The 15,571-nt window shown below is 45.9% G+C and overlaps 4 protein-coding genes across 5 annotated transcripts; 2 read left to right on the forward strand and 2 right to left on the reverse strand.

Annotated features, from left to right (window-relative positions):
- Window positions 1-144: 144 nt before the first annotated feature.
- On the reverse strand, window positions 145-2,965 carry LOC130522906 (tubulin alpha chain-like). The gene is made up of 4 exons (XM_057027785.1): window positions 2,803-2,965; window positions 1,725-1,947; window positions 1,477-1,625; window positions 145-1,394 (listed from the first exon to the last, which is right to left on the reverse strand). Exons 1-4 carry the CDS (start codon window positions 2,803-2,805, stop codon window positions 420-422), a joined length of 1,350 nt encoding a protein of 449 aa, XP_056883765.1. The 5' UTR covers window positions 2,806-2,965; the 3' UTR covers window positions 145-419.
- A 791-nt stretch (window positions 2,966-3,756) lies between these two features.
- wbp4 (WW domain binding protein 4) lies at window positions 3,757-6,675 on the forward strand. Its single transcript, XM_057027788.1, has 10 exons — window positions 3,757-3,902; window positions 4,053-4,125; window positions 4,207-4,269; window positions 4,630-4,756; window positions 4,835-5,053; window positions 5,139-5,206; window positions 5,285-5,360; window positions 5,458-5,651; window positions 5,728-5,960; window positions 6,038-6,675. Coding segments are annotated over exons 1-10 (1,254 nt in total). The 5' UTR covers window positions 3,757-3,900; the 3' UTR covers window positions 6,237-6,675.
- A 2-nt stretch (window positions 6,676-6,677) lies between these two features.
- Window positions 6,678-9,120, reverse strand: mtrf1 (mitochondrial translational release factor 1). Its single transcript, XM_057027786.1, has 9 exons — window positions 8,588-9,120; window positions 8,357-8,454; window positions 8,195-8,276; window positions 8,011-8,118; window positions 7,748-7,920; window positions 7,547-7,664; window positions 7,335-7,471; window positions 7,129-7,227; window positions 6,678-7,045 (listed from the first exon to the last, which is right to left on the reverse strand). The coding sequence occupies exons 1-9, from the start codon at window positions 8,976-8,978 to the stop codon at window positions 6,902-6,904; spliced, it is 1,350 nt and encodes a 449-aa protein (XP_056883766.1). The 5' UTR covers window positions 8,979-9,120; the 3' UTR covers window positions 6,678-6,901.
- Window positions 9,121-9,141: 21 nt separating this feature from the next.
- Window positions 9,142-11,368, forward strand: LOC130522909 (coiled-coil domain-containing protein 122-like). Of its 2 annotated transcripts, none has more exons than XM_057027789.1 (6): window positions 9,142-9,421; window positions 9,642-9,757; window positions 9,841-10,254; window positions 10,325-10,441; window positions 10,569-10,642; window positions 11,218-11,368. In XM_057027789.1, exons 1-6 carry the CDS (start codon window positions 9,394-9,396, stop codon window positions 11,282-11,284), a joined length of 816 nt encoding a protein of 271 aa, XP_056883769.1. In that variant the 5' UTR covers window positions 9,142-9,393; the 3' UTR covers window positions 11,285-11,368. The 2 variants fall into 2 exon arrangements, with proteins under 2 accessions (XP_056883769.1, XP_056883770.1); XM_057027790.1 differs by having other exon boundaries at window positions 9,168-9,421; window positions 9,841-10,236.
- Window positions 11,369-15,571: the final 4,203 nt, after the last annotated feature.

A 15,571-nucleotide genomic window follows, 5' to 3' on the forward strand; every position in this document is an offset into this window, starting at 1 on the left:
TCACCCCTGTGACCTTTTTCCTGTTATTCATCCAACGTTCCCATTCTGGTGAGTTTTCCAGGAAATTTCCCACCTGTCCTCTAAATTCCTACTGAAAAACACATCAATGACAATTATAAACCAAATAAAAACACAAGAGAAAGATAAATGGAATCATTCAAACATTTATTGGAACAATATTCAAACCTTTGGTATTTCAACTGGAACCGAGCTTCAAAAGAATCTGACAACTGCAGGCTTTTGGTAGTGGGAATTGAACCCGCAAGCAGTTATGAGCTACTTGCACTCAATCAACTGAAACCCATGTTTATAATATGAATATTATAAACCAAAAATGAGGCCAAGGTAAACGGAATCATTCGAAACATTTGGAATGACATTTAACCCATTCAAACCTTTGGGATTTAAACTGGGAACCTCTAATACTCCTCGCCTTCGTCTTCGTCCCCGACGCTGTCGGTGCCCACCTCTTCGTAGTCCTTCTCCAGGGCAGCCATGTCCTCTCTGGCCTCGGAGAACTCTCCCTCCTCCATCCCCTCTCCCACGTACCAGTGGACAAAGGCTCTCTTGGCGTACATCAGGTCGAACTTGTGGTCCAGTCGAGCCCAGGCCTCAGCGATGGCGGTGGTGTTGCTCAGCATGCACACGGCCCTCTGGACCTTGGCCAGGTCTCCTCCAGGGACCACGGTCGGGGGCTGGTAGTTGATGCCCACCTTGAAACCAGTTGGACACCAGTCAACAAACTGGATGCTTCGCTTGGTCTTGATGGTGGCGATGGCAGAGTTGACGTCTTTGGGCACCACGTCACCACGGTACAGGAGGCAGCAGGCCATGTACTTGCCGTGACGCGGGTCACACTTGACCATCTGATTGGCCGGCTCAAAGCAGGCGTTGGTGATGTCGGCCACTGAGAGCTGCTCGTGATAGGCCTTCTCTGCTGAGATAACCGGGGCGTAGGTGGCCAGGGGGAAGTGGATGCGAGGGTAGGGCACCAGGTTGGTCTGGAACTCTGTCAGATCCACGTTCAGGGCACCATCAAAACGCAAAGAGGCGGTGATGGAGGACACAATCTGTCCGATCAGCCTGTTGAGGTTGGTGTACGAGGGACGCTCGATGTCCAGGTTCCTGCGACAGATATCGTAGATGGCCTCGTTGTCCACCATGAAGGCACAGTCAGAGTGCTCCAGGGTGGTGTGGGTGGTCAGGATGGAGTTGTAGGGCTCCACCACAGCGGTGGACACCTGGGGAGCTGGATACACAGCAAATTCAAGTTTGGACTTCTTTCCATAGTCGACTGAAAGGCGCTCCATCAGCAGGGAGGTGAAGCCGGAACCAGTTCCTCCACCAAAGGAGTGGAAGATGAGAAAGCCTTGGAGTCCAGAGCACTGGTCAGCCTGGAATTTATTAAAGGCATATTGAATAACAGGGAACAACACAGGAGACACACACACAGCAAAGAGAGGAATAACAACACACCAGCTTGCGAGTCCGGTCAAGGACAATGTCAATGAGCTCTTTGCCAACAGTGTAGTGACCGCGGGCGTAGTTATTGGCTGCATCCTCCTTGCCAGTGATCAGCTGCTCAGGGTGGAAAAGCTGTCGGTAGGTTCCAGTACGTACTTCATCTGAGGAGAAACGGGGACATTTTTGTATTCAAGTCCATTGAAACAGAAGATGGCCACAGTTGTGTGGAGGAGGAAAATGGTTGACGCGCAAAAACTCACCAATGACTGTTGGCTCCAAGTCAACAAAGACAGCTCTGGGAACATGTTTACCAGCTCCAGTCTCACTGAAGAAGGTATTGAAAGAGTCATCTCCACCCCCAATAGGTTTGTCGCTCGGCATCTGACCGTCCGGCTGAATGCCATGCTCCAGACAGTAGAGTTCCCAGCAGGCATTGCCCATCTGGACTCCAGCTTGGCCCACGTGCATTGAAATACACTCACGCTGTTGAAAAAACAAGCAAAAAACCCCCAAATATACATTAGAACTATTCACAAGTCAGCCTCAGACTTAATACTGGCTGTAGTCAATGGTTTCTAATCTTATGTTGGAAATTAGCAGCGTCCTCAAAAAAAACCCACACATTTGCTCCCAGGACATGACCTGATTCAATTCCTAAAAAAAGACTAATGCCACATTTTTAATACGAGGTCAAACACACCGACTTTATATAATCCCCTACAGATATTAACCCAAATAGCGTTTGTGTTTATTTTAGTCGGCCGTTTCGGTCATGTTAAAAATAATGGTTTTCTCTGACTAAAGTTCTTCCGCAGGCCCCACGCGAGCCCTCCCTGGTGACTCGGGGGCGCGGCCATGCAGGGCGGAAGTGCTATTCCTCCCTTCCCCCACACGTGCAAAGACCAGCATTGTGGTGCGTTCAAGAACAATTATCTGATGGCGCCTTCTCAGGCTCGAACTGAAAAACGATTTTTCTTACGTTACAATTTTAGGAATAGGATATATTATAGACAAAATTAAAAAAGCCTTGAGACGGCATGTTTTAATAAAAACGGTAAATCGGAAGGTTAAGAGTGAATGGCGTCTGTTGAAGTTTTCCCCCATGAATTTGAAACTGCGTCACCACGACATACGCAGTTTTACGCCATCGAAAAACATAGCTTGACAAACACTAAATTATCGCAATTATGAGGTATTCAATTAGGATATATTAGTTTAAAACTAGCAAGTTCTAACTACGGAAAAGATAAATTCCGTAAAAATGAAAAAGCCACAATATGCAGTCAAAAAAGCTGGGGAAAAGAACGCTCTCTAAATCGCTCATATCTTAATACTCACCATTTTCAAACTATTCTTCCTTTCCTCCGAAGACAACGGATCGGCAGTTCAGGAAATTCTGAGCTTTGGGCGGGCAAGCCGTTAGATAAATTTAACGGGGGCGGGGCCAACGGGCTTTTTTTTTTTAATTTCCTGTCTGTTTGAGTGGATGTCGGTTACTGCTGCCTTCAGGCATCCGGAAATGTTGGTTGTCTTGGATTCTACGTCATGAAAATAGCGCGTTTTGTTGCAACGTGAATATATGTTTCCCACATTAACAATTTATATTTGTTTGAAAGGCAAACACATTGGTGTTTAGTTTAAAATATAAACATCGATATAAATTTTAAAAACAAAACAACTCACGACGCCACATACGCAGACAAACCATGTCGGGTTGGTTGAAAGCGCAAACTCGTCTGTCCTTGTAGCACATATGGGTCCTGTTGTACATGAAGGCAACATGACTCCAATTTGACTTAAAAGTCTTTTTCTATTTTAAGTATTTCTATGAGTTGACCACCACCTCTATAGAACACGCTAGTATTGAGTGTGAGTATGTGTTTAATCGTAGTCTGGGACGCACGAAGTGACCTTATTATGAAATTTGCATATTAATAGTTATATGGCCACTTGGCTTTTACACTCCGTGAAAATTTAGAACTGCTGGGATATCTGCTTTGTTTTCATCCCAGCAGAATTTGAGATGCTCACAGACACATTATTTGCCAACAAAACTTTATTTTTCAAATAAGTTTTATGACTGCTGGCGATGCTGGCCTATGTTCAGTTCACCAGAATTCCACTGCCCTTTCTGCACTCTGTAGAGCATCTTCAAACCACATTTCTTGTTTGTATTTTTTTTTTTTAAGTTTAGACACTTTTTAAGTAATGGACGCTGTGAAAAGCGTGCATTGTTGTGAAAGAACGTTCAAATGGCACATATCAAAATCAAGGTGTAATTCCACCAGGGAGCGCAGTCACGCACTCCGTGGATTTTGAGTCGTGCACTGATGACGCCATCAAAAATGGACAGTGTTGTTGAAATTTGAAAGGCGGCAGACTTTTGGGGGGTCGTTTTAAACAAATCTACCGTCGATTTATACAGGAAAACATAAAATGTAAGTAATTGCAGATAACGTGCACTTTGAAACAGTCTGCATTACGTGAAATATTAACGGAAACCCGGCGAATTAGCTGTCCCAGTACCACCGGCTAAAGATAATTTTGCTAACCTATCTTTATAAACTAATGTTATAAACTCTGTCCAGGGCTGACTACTGGAAGTCACAACCAAGGAAGTTCTGTGAATACTGTAAGTGCTGGATTGCGGACAACAAGCCTGTGAGTACGCGACAAATAAACATTACCGGTCATGTCCATCGTGTCCTAAACGTGTTAAGGTTCCCATTTATGTCTCTACAGAGCATCGATTTCCACGAAAGAGGAAAGAATCACAAAGAAAATGTGGCTGCAAAAATTTCAGAGGTATTAATTTGTGTAAAAATACCAACCATTTCGATGCATCGCGTTTCTGTCTCTTGTTTTTATTTTCCTTTTTGGAGATGGTGGATCAATCACATGACCGCCAAGGTGACTGGAATTATGTTACATGCCAAACACATTTTTTTCTTCTGGAATATCTATTTATCCAAACTCAGACAGCCTGCATGTAAAAAAAAAATGAACAAAACAACTTTTCACCACGCCTCAGTCTTAATGGAGGTATATTTGGCATCAGTGCCAGTACTGACGACTGGCATGAAAGATAAGCCACAGATGGAACACATTGATTCTGCAGCTCTCTCCTTATTGGACAGTAGCAACAAGCTCTTAACTTCTCTGCAGATTAAAAAGAAGAGCCAGCAAAAGGCAAAACAAGAGGAGCGTATGTCCAAAGAGTTCACTAAAATGGAAGAGGCTGCAATGAAGGCATATCAGGAAGATCTCAAGAGGATGGAAAGAGAGGCAGCAGGTACATTTTCAAAATTATGTACAACCGACAGTCTGTTCTTTTAACCATGCTTAACATTCTAAATGTGTGTCTTTTCAGGATTACCTTCACTAGAGCCACCAAAAGCACATTCTCAACCCCAGGTACAACCCACAGTTCAACCGCACCCCAAAGTTCAACCGCATCCCAAAGTTAAACAGCAACAACAAAAAAAATGGAAGGCAAACCAGAAGCACAGAGAACATCGACCAGTACAGGTCTGGGTGGAAGCTCAGACGGATGGAGGACACACATACTATTACAACTCACTAACAGGAGGTGAAGCTCATCTGAAACTACACCTTTGATGTGATCACAGGACCTGTCCCATACAAAATACTCCATTTTTGTTTTTCTTTCACAGAATCTCAATGGGAGAAACCAGGAGGGTTCCAGGGAGGAAGTTCAGCCTCTGCACCACCACCACCACCGGTTAATAATTTTTGTTTTCGCGTAAATCAGTTGTATTTCAAATGTTATTGTACATTTGTTAATATTGCATTTCTGTAGAGCTCTTCAGATTGCCCCTGGGTAGAGGCAGTAAGTCCTGAGGGATATACGTATTATTACAACTCAGAGACCGGAGGTATAAAAACAAACAGATTTTCTACCATCTTAATGTGTGATTTCATTGATGGACTAATCAGTGATCAATTATATTCTCTCTCTCTCTCACATCAAAGAGTCCAGTTGGGAGAAGCCAGCAGGATTTCCTTCCAGTGAGCAGCCTGAACCCAACAAAGAAGTGGAGAGTCAGAAGGAGCCCCCTCCCCCTCAGACAGAGACTCCGTCTGAAACAGAGAAGAGCTCCAGTGTGGATGGCCAAGTGCCAGAAGAACCCAAACAGCAGTCCAGCACCCCGAAGATCGCCTTCAGGGTGAGGGATACAGCTACAGTGAGATGGCAGATTCCTGTCATCACAGCTTTAATATATTTTATTCACTTGCTTTCAGAAAAGGAAAGCTGAGGCAGAGCCCTCAGAAAAGGAGGGAGACACCAAGATAAATGAAGATGCTCCTGAAGATGATGTTAAAGAGGTGAAAAAAGAGGAAGAGGTCCAAAGCTCACCAGCTGAGCCTGGGCAGAAACAAGAGAATTTGACACAATGTGGGAAACAACCAAAAAGACCAAAAGCAGCAAATCCATACGGATCTTGGGAACGGATCAAAGTCGAGAAGGATCCCTAGTAAGCCTTTCAAGACCACAATGATCCTCATCAACTGCACCTGGAAGACCATTAACCATTCCTGATTTCATTTTCAGTGCCAATGTGGACTTGCAGTTACCACAGGTGGAGGAAATCCCCTCCAGTGCTACACCTGAGCTGCCACCAGAGCCCAAACAGAAGTTCAAGGAACGCGTCATCACCTCACTCGGAGACCAGAGCGGGCCCACTTCATTCAGGAAAACCAAGACTCAGAATGGCAAATCCAGGAACATCAGACAGAGGGATGACGACTGAAACACACTGACATTTACATTTCCTGACATGTGTACAATTATCACTGTTTAACTGCTTTTTGACAAATTGGCCCTGTTTTCCGGCTAACTGGAGAAAAAAAGCTTTATTTTGAGGTCTGTTTCTATGTATTTTCAGCAATATGTTGAAACATGTTGCTGATGGTCTGTTCTGATCCAGGTGTGTACAAAATGGATTCTTTTATACCACTTAAATTTACAGCCAGCTGAATTTGTTTAGGTGCAGATTAGACGGCTGATTCTGTGCTGCTCAGTTGGCACACAAACCAGGGCGTTGACTGCTGGTGCAGCGCTGATAGTCGTTTCGTCCTCCTGAAAGGATTGTACTGATGAACAGATCATGTTCACATTCATCTACAGAACTCCTGAATATCTGGGGAAATAAACTTCTGCTTAAAGCACAGATGCAATGATGAAATACATATTGGGGCATGGTTTTTAATATCTACATCCTCTACAACTGATACAGTTTCAAGGAGGTTAAAAAGAACAGTTTGAGTTTGCAATCATTTACAAAGCTGTAAGCTTTAAACTTGAATAAATAGTCCATACTTTCTTATAAAGCCAGGCAGCATTAGCTGCAGTAGGATATTATTTGGCCAACACGGGTGCAACTTCAGTGACATTGCTCCACCCAGACTGCCTTCATTACTGGGACCTGTGGTCTGCAGACTGTCCAGAGGCTTTTGGTTGCTTGCTGTTCTCCACCTCCTCAAGGAGAGCCTCCATCTCTGCATGTTCCAAAACATCACTGATCAGGTTCTGGAGGGCCTCCCCTCCTCTCATGAACTCCTACATGTAAGACAGTATCAGAAATAAACCAGATCACAGCAAAGACTCGAGAGCGGAGTGAAGTTTCACTGTCACAAACTGACCTTAATGTCTCTGGTAGTGTACCCAGTCCTGTGGTCTGTAACACGGTCCTGGCTGAAGTTGTATGTACGAATCCTCTCTGACTGGGAACGCGAGCCCACCTGTCCATCAGACAGACAAACAAAAATCTGTCACTCTTGTCTGTTTTTCAACTTACAATTTAAGGCAGAGGAAGCTGGTGGAGAACAGCGTGGAACAGCCCAGTCACCTGCTGCTTCCGTGATGCAAGCCTCTGCTCGCTCTCTTTACCCAGCATGCTCTGGTATAGCCTGGCCCTCAGCACACGCATGGCGGTGTCTTTGTTCTGCAGCTGAGAGCGGGTCTGCTGACACTCAGCTGTTATGCCTGATAAGATGACCCAAGAGAAAGTGAGCACCAGAAAGGACTGAGTTCTGACAGGAACTCCTAGTTTAGGTTAACCTGTGGGAAGATGAACGATGCGCACTGCGCTGTCGGTTGTGTTGACACTTTGGCCACCGGCGCCCCGGGATCTGTAGGTATCGATTCGCAGATCTTTCTGGTCAATGTGGACGTCCATCTATGAGCAAAAAGGGTGACTGCTTTTGATTTGCTGCAAACTGATTAAGAAAAAAACTTGCTGAATTGGTGGAGAAAATCTACCTCTGCTGGCTGAGGCAAGATGATGACCGTCATGGTTCCCGTGTGGATACGCTGCATCCTGGAAGAGAGGCCCACCTCGGGGATCCTTTGAACCCGGTGGGTTCCTCCTTCATTCTTAAGATGTCTGTAGACATTTTCACCGGTGATTCGAGCTGCTGCGTGATGCAGACCACCTGAGACCAACCCCACATACGTTAACTAATCATTTAACTTTGACAAACTTAATGTCATGAAAGAACAGGGGTATACCAACAAGTACATACCATATTCAGCATTTGTGTAGTTGATGAGGTCAAAATCCCAGTTCTTGAAGGAAGCAAAGCCCTGGTACATGTCAAACATTTCTCTGGTGAACTGCTGGCAGATGTCACCTGAAAAAAAGCAACTGAGTATGAAGAAAACATTCTTTATGTGCCACCAATAGGCTGTAAATTAGACAACTAATACCTCCCGTCGTGCGTCCAGAGACAACCTCTAGCAAAATATTACTTGGGTCAAGAGGGTCAGTGGGCACCAGAGCTTTAACCAGCTGAAAGGAAAGATTGAAACCATTAAAATATTCTGAAATACAGTTTTTAGCGTTCTCCAGAGTTCCAAGTGTGCGCCTACATCTTTCCTTAAAGACAAAAGCTTCTGGGAAATTTGTTCTTCCTCCTCTTTCAGCTGCTGAGCGAATAGCTTGTCCTCGTCTTTGACACCGGTGCAACCTGCAGTTGGTGGGAGGATGAAAATGATGATGGACGCAAGAAAATGAGATCAAATGTGACAGTAATGTCTCTTTGACTCCTAGTTACTGATAGAGCTTCCAAAGAATTTCCTATTTTGACAAATTTTACTCACTATGCAGAAGTGAAGTGACCTCTTCTTGGTCTTTTAAGGCTTGCTGAACACTTTCAAATAGAAGGGCGACAGGCAGCAGCTCTGTCTGTCTCCTTGAGAGCACTTTTCTGTCTGATTCGCTGAGGTGATCATGCTGTAGCTTCCTGCCGAGGTCTCTGTATTCCTCCATGAGTTGCTGAAGATATTTCTGGACACATTCATTGTTGTGCAAGTCCCCCAGATCGCTGTGAAAGTGGTGTCTCGGCACGACTGTAGCGCAGAGTCCCACCACAGTCGTGTTAGCATATTTCGCAGTCCTGTATCCCGTCAGTGTCCTCCATTCTCTCTTTCTTCCACTGTAAACTACGCGGCAACACCCGTTACACAACCGAAAACAGCGATTAAGAAACATCTGACTCAATTAAAAGTTAAAACATTTATTGTGAAATCCTGAGCTGAAGTATAGAAAACACCTGTCAAAGAATTGGCTACTCGACTCGCGCTAATGACACCGGATGTAGTTAAGGAAGGGCAGCAGAAATGAACTATGGGAGATGTAGTTTAACTTTTGATGTAGTTTAAATTTGAGTACCGGTAACTGAAACATCACAGTTAATCTGGGTTTAATTCTAAAACACACGTTTTATTAGTTGCTGCTTTTAACTTTTTGTTTTAACCGTCGATGCCATCTTTACTGACACTGAACTTGATGTAACGTAGCTATCTTTAAAATGTGGCTCACAATTAGCAGCTAATACAGATGCACACGACCGACACTTGTTTTCCTTGGGAAAAATAATATATATTTCTCCTGTCAGATCAGCAAAATGTCAGATTACGAAGCCAGTGAAAACGGTAAAATCTTAAGTAATTATACCGAGACACAATCTTGTAGACAAGCATTGATATGTCATCTATTTAATGACTATTTAAAATTACTTAGGTTTGTTGAAAATTATCTTAAATGCTCTTACTGTATAGTGATTCTTTGACTACGTCTGATAAGGCTCAATAATGGTGTGAATAATGTAGTAACATGCTAAATATTTTATACTTTGGACTAAATGTCCTCCAGGAAGATCAGAGGTGCCAGATTGTTCCTTAACTAAGATTGTGGAGGAGATCAGTCAACATTGGTGTGCTGAGCTTGAGAACCTGAGAGAGAAGCAGAAGACCCTGAGCTCCCTGCAGGTTCACATTTCCCACTGGTTTCTTTAAAACACCTTCACTCAGGCTATATTCTGAATCATTAATGCTCGTAATTTAATCTCTAGGCAACTCTTTCAGAGATTGAGAAGAAAGGCGCGATAATCGAGCAGGATCTGAGGTCCGAAATCAGAGAAATATTGGTTCAGGAGGCTGAAACTGAGCAACTAGAGCACCAGAAAAAAGTCCTGCATGAGCGCTGTGGCTCCATTAGCAAAGAGAATGAAGGCCTCAAGATCAGAATAGGAGAGGAGGAGGAGGCCGCTCGGACGATGAAGGCACAGTTCAGCAGCTACCGAAAAAAGATGGGAGGCCACAGAGTGGCTGTTTTGCATGCGAGCCAGGCGGGAGCACAGCAGACACTAAAGGATAAGAGAGCTTTTGTTGGGAAGCTGAGGGAGAAGAGAGAGGAGCTGAGGCAAGATCTGGAAAACCCAAATGGAAGCACGGTGGAGAAGGCCAAGGTGGAGAAAGGATCCTCTGTGAGTGCTCCTTGTTTGGATGCTAAAAATCTACTGCTATTTATGTTTTCTGTTGTTCAAAAACCTGCAGAGAGAGATCAATGCGCTGAAGGTGGAGATCTCTGTGATGAAGAAGACGGCATCTGAAAAGAGAAAGCAACTGCTGAAGGAGACTGAAACTCATACTCAGATAAAAAAAGATACTGAGGTGAGAAAAGCCTCACATCTACACCCTACTCCAGAGCAGCTCATAATTGTATTTCCAAAATGTGTCCAAAATGTAAACTATGCAAGGCTAGGAGCAAAAACACTTTTTGGACGTGTGTTTTTTTCAGATCCAGCACAGACGTTTTGAGGCCATCGTCAGGCGCCTGCACCTCCAGCTGAGCAGGGCTCAGGATGCACACAGGTACAGACCAAGAACTGCCAACCCAGAACTGCGCACCACCTTTTTACTGAAATAACGATGCTAAATGCTAATAATGATAAGAATTGAAGCCCGGCAGGAGTCAAAGTTCAGGGAACCATCACTTTTATGAGAGCCAGTTTTCATTTTCTGGTTGTGTTTGTAACTGTTGATCAATGCCTCTGTGTTAGGGATTGAAACCAGAAGTGAACTTCTGGAACATCATTTTGCTTCTGATCACCATACATGACCAGAAGCCCCTCCAGAAATCTATTGTGCGCAAGCTAGCAAGCATGTCCACGGACGTGGTCCAGCCTACCTCTCCTGAACAAAAAGGGGAGAGGCTGAGGGAGTGGGCAGGTTATATAGGGTGTCCTCTTAATAATGATTCTGGCTACAAGAGCTGGTACAAACGTTCCCTGTGTCCAAACATATCAAATTAAAGGCCATCAATAATGAACAAAACACTAGTAATAATTGTGTGTCATTCTAAAAAAAATAAAATAAATGGGATGTCAGATGAACCGCGAAAATTATTTGCATCGTGTGCATTTGTGACCCTGTTACATGTTGTGAAGAACCAGTGGCGCTACCACGTCGGGACAGCAGGGGGCAGCAACGCCGAAGCTGAAGCGCATTGCCTGACTCGAAAACCCAAGTTTGAAGATCTGGAGGTGTTAATGCTGCATTTTTGAAAAATCTAAATAAAATAATAAAATTTTCATCATGCACTGACTAATTTCCTTGACCGGTGGAGTAACACGTATGACAAAATTAGGGGCATCAGCATCGATACGTGCGATGGGATTTTAGGTCAGGAGGCGCTGGCGAACTGAGATGTCCACGGCGGCGACCCATGGGGAACAAAAGCCAGAGCGATTGTCTGCGCTGTCAACGTCAGCGGTTGGCGTTTGGGAACACGCTGTTCCAGCTCACGCTTCACTGGGTCACTGATGGGAGGCGACAGCATCACTGCTGGCTAACGCGGGCGTGACTGTGCTGGCCTCACAACCCTGGAGCTGAGGAATGAAGATGGCTTCTCATCACAGCGGCTGTGTTATGCTCCCAGCGGCACAGGTTTGGGTTTCTTTACAGTCTCCACTGGGAAGCTGCAGCTCCTGGAGCCTTTGTCAGGAAGCCCAATCCCGGCTCATTAGGCCACAGCTAATTATGGGATGAATTTCATACCAGTTTCCCACCACATGCTGGGTTTATTTATTTGGACCACGGAGCATTTGTCTGCTCCAGTTTGGCACCGCTTTAAAACTGCACTTGGCTGCTGAAAAGGAGAACAAAGAGGCGGTGTGGGTGGGGGCGGGTGGGATTTCCAAACAACATAAACTGATGAACATATGTCAGCTCAGCTCAGAGACTGTTCTGCCTCCAGACAGCAAAGTGACGCTCGTGAAGGGTTCTGGCCAAAAACCAAATCATGACGCACAAAGTTGGCCCATTATATCATGACTTAACCTCCGGTGAGCTGCATTTTCACCTGCTCCGGGTTGAGAAAGCCCCCAGTCAAACATCTGGGGGTTCGACTTGTTCCCCATCATGAGAGGGAATCCAAAATTCCTTAATCCTTAAAAGATCGGTGAATTTCTGCGGAAACATTTGGTTTCACACAGCAGCAGCTATTACAGGATCGTGGTCCGTCTGTCCGGCACCTTCGTGGCCGTTTGCACCTCCTCATGTTCGCCACACACACACACACACACACACACACACACACACACACACACACACACACACAACACACACACACACACACACACACACACACGTGCTGCAAAAGCAGCTGTTTGATGCTCATGAACACAGACTCTGGACAGTGTCGGGTTACGACGTAAGCAACGTAAACGAAGGACGCCTGACGACCACCCGACCGCGTTAGCGTGGACCGCTGGAAAATACAAACAAAACAGTGAAACAAACAAACAAGCAAACATTTTGCTTCAGGATGACGTTTTTCCCTGACAGTGGACGGGTTTGTTGCCACGGACCAGTCACAGACCAGGAACCACTGGCGACAACACACAGGAAACTTACGAGGTTTGACCTTCGACCCCCGACATGCGAACAGGACCCAGACTTAGAGTCCACCAACATGTTTGTTGTGAACTTCCGCCTGTTGTTCACTCTAGTGTACGTGTACGTGCGCATGTCACCGTGCCTCAACACAAATATTCCACTGTGACATCGGCTGCTGAGACATGCTAGGAAGAATCGCCATGGGAACAAGAATTCCCTGAATCTCCGACCTCCCTGAACGGTGTTTTCCACTCATGGCTTCCTGCAACTGTTTTTACTCTGGGGTGAAGAAGCTTAGAGATGAACGGTCCCCTCGGCAACAGTCCCGGTGACCTGGTTAACCTCCGGTCGCCTGACAGACATATTTTCCTTCTAATGTTTACATGCTTCCCTCAAATTAGCCAGAAAATGATGCTGTAATCTTGTTAGGCGTTGCACCGGAGGGGAGAGCACAGCGAGCCAGCTGGACCCTGGTAGACTAAACAAGTCGCTCTTTCCACAGAGCCTGTTGACGCTTCAGATCTGACACACAGGGAAACTTTTCAGGTGAAAACAGGCCCAGTTTAAACACTTGCCATCCCATAAACACACCTGCCGCTACGCCCACCAAGAAAACACACCAGCAAAATCCAGCGGCGTTCGCTAGGAAAGGCGACATCGGCAGAACAGTTGGGATGGGTTCTTTCAGCTCCTCAATATTTGGTGGACATTTCCGTCCAGCTCTGAGGACACAGCGGCTCCATCATGGAGCTAATCTCCCTTTGTAATCTGGCAAATGTGGTGATCTGGATTATAAAACAACCCGCAGCCTCGTTCCCGGTGTCCTACATTCACCGGCGGGTGCTCCTCTGTGTTTCAGGCTGTCGCTGCAAAGGTGTTTTATTGTGGCGGAATTTAAACACCTCATGAACGCTGGAATGGAACTAGATGATGATGATGATGATGATGATGATGATGATGATGATGATGATGATGATGATGATGATGACGACAACAGCAGAAGGCTGAGTTAGCTGCTGTGCGTGCTGCATGAAAGTAGGACAGGTAGGGGGGAGCAGAACCAGAACAAATGTGTGTGTGTGTGTGTGTGTGTGTGTGTGTGTGTGTGTGTGCGTGTGTGTGTGTGCGTGTGTGTGTGTGTGTCTCTGGGGGGGAGGGGGGTCTCAGCTCAGTTTGTCCTGAATCTGAGATCTGAGTGTCGATCCAGACAAGATTGTTGCAGTAAATTATAGATGAACGAACACTTCCTGAGGTCGGACCTCCACCCAGTCTGTCCTCACACCCCCGACCCACCGTTGTCTTCTTGCCAGTAGATCGACAGATGAAGGTCACGTGGAACACTGCCAGAACCCGAACTTCCAAAGTTAGGCAAGACCGTGACGTGATCACAGACGTGGTTCTGCTCGCGCGTTAGCTCGCTTGGCTAAGATGAGGATGTTTGTGTTCTGCTCACATTTGCGTCAGCAGAGGGAACTTACATAAACATCTTCTCTGCTTCAGTATAACGATGGTTTAAAACACGCCAAAGGCCTCTTCCTTCTCCACGCTGGCATTTTTAAACACTGCAATTGTGGGGAAAACAGATGGTTTAAAAAGGGCCTGTTGAATTCAGCTACACCGCTACTAAAGTAGCGCTTATGATTTTACTTTTGCAGTAGTGATTTAAAATTCCAATAGTGGTCCTTTCGTTTACAACTTTGCCTGTGTGTGTTTAGCACACACAGAGAGAACATGGAAACTTGACCACAAAATGAAAATATGAATGTTTTCTTACACCTGCTGAGCTGATCCAGAGGCAGAAATCTTCTCAGAACAAACACGCTGGAGGAAATTCAGCTCATCTGGACACCAACACACCCACGGCTCTGCTTGCAAACAAAACCAGGAGGATTTCTCCGTTTCTGTGAGCGGCGTCCCACGTTCCAGCACGTCCTCCAGCACGTCCTCCAGCACATGTCCTCCAGCACATGTCCTCCAGCACGTCCTCCAGCACATGTCCTCCAGATGAGGCCGTGCCGTCTTCAGGGGTACAGGCTCTGCTTCGATTTCATTAACCACCCGGTAACAGGCATCATTGGGGCCTGCTGTGCACGCTTCTTTTAGAATTCTCATTATTATCATATGGTATTGAGGTCGCTGATGTTTAAGGTCACGTTGCTTCGCATGAGGTCGCCGGCTGCGTGACAACCGCGCAGGCTCCGTCCTGTTGTTGCCGAGCAGCACAACGGCGGCACAAAGGCGACTCCACTGCAGCAACACTGGGCAAAGATTTGAGAGATTTTCTGTTTAGACAGCAGCAGCAGCAGTTTGACCTTTTTACTGAATAACTTTTTTAGCTGTGTTTGAAGAAAGAGGAGGAGCGCTCCTGAACGCTCCTTTGATGGTGCAAAATCAGGTTAAATCAGCTGGTCGTCTGGAGTTTATGCTTAATTCCATTTCCTTTCCGCTTCGGCTCTGTTGCGTTCAAGAGTTCAAGAAGACGCCGAGCGCAGGAAAAGTGGAGGACAAGAGAAGGTCGTAATCCCCCATAATCCCCTTCTCTCCCCATGCGGCGGGAGCAGCAGCAGCAGGCCCCTCCCTTTCCACGCGAGCCTGTGTTGGTTTTGTTTTTGAACGTGCGACGAGGTCACGGCGGCTTGAGCCTCGCAGAAATGTGACCTTGGACGAAGAGAAATGAAGACGGATCAAATCGCTTTTGCTTTTCTGAATCCCGGGTGTCACAGGTGATCGACCCGATCCTGCAGGAACCAACCTCCTGACCCGACCCCAGAGGTCACCGGTCAGACAGCGCCGACCCCAAATATTCAACACGCAACAGGACATGCGAACAAGCGGGTAGCAGCCGAATTCACCACCGTTTTAAAAAGAACCATTCAAAATTTGCCCGCGCTATTTTTAGCGTGA

The sequence above is a fragment of the Takifugu flavidus genome, chromosome 3, assembly GCF_003711565.1.
Source record: "Takifugu flavidus isolate HTHZ2018 chromosome 3, ASM371156v2, whole genome shotgun sequence".
Lineage (NCBI taxonomy): Eukaryota > Metazoa > Chordata > Actinopteri > Tetraodontiformes > Tetraodontidae > Takifugu > Takifugu flavidus.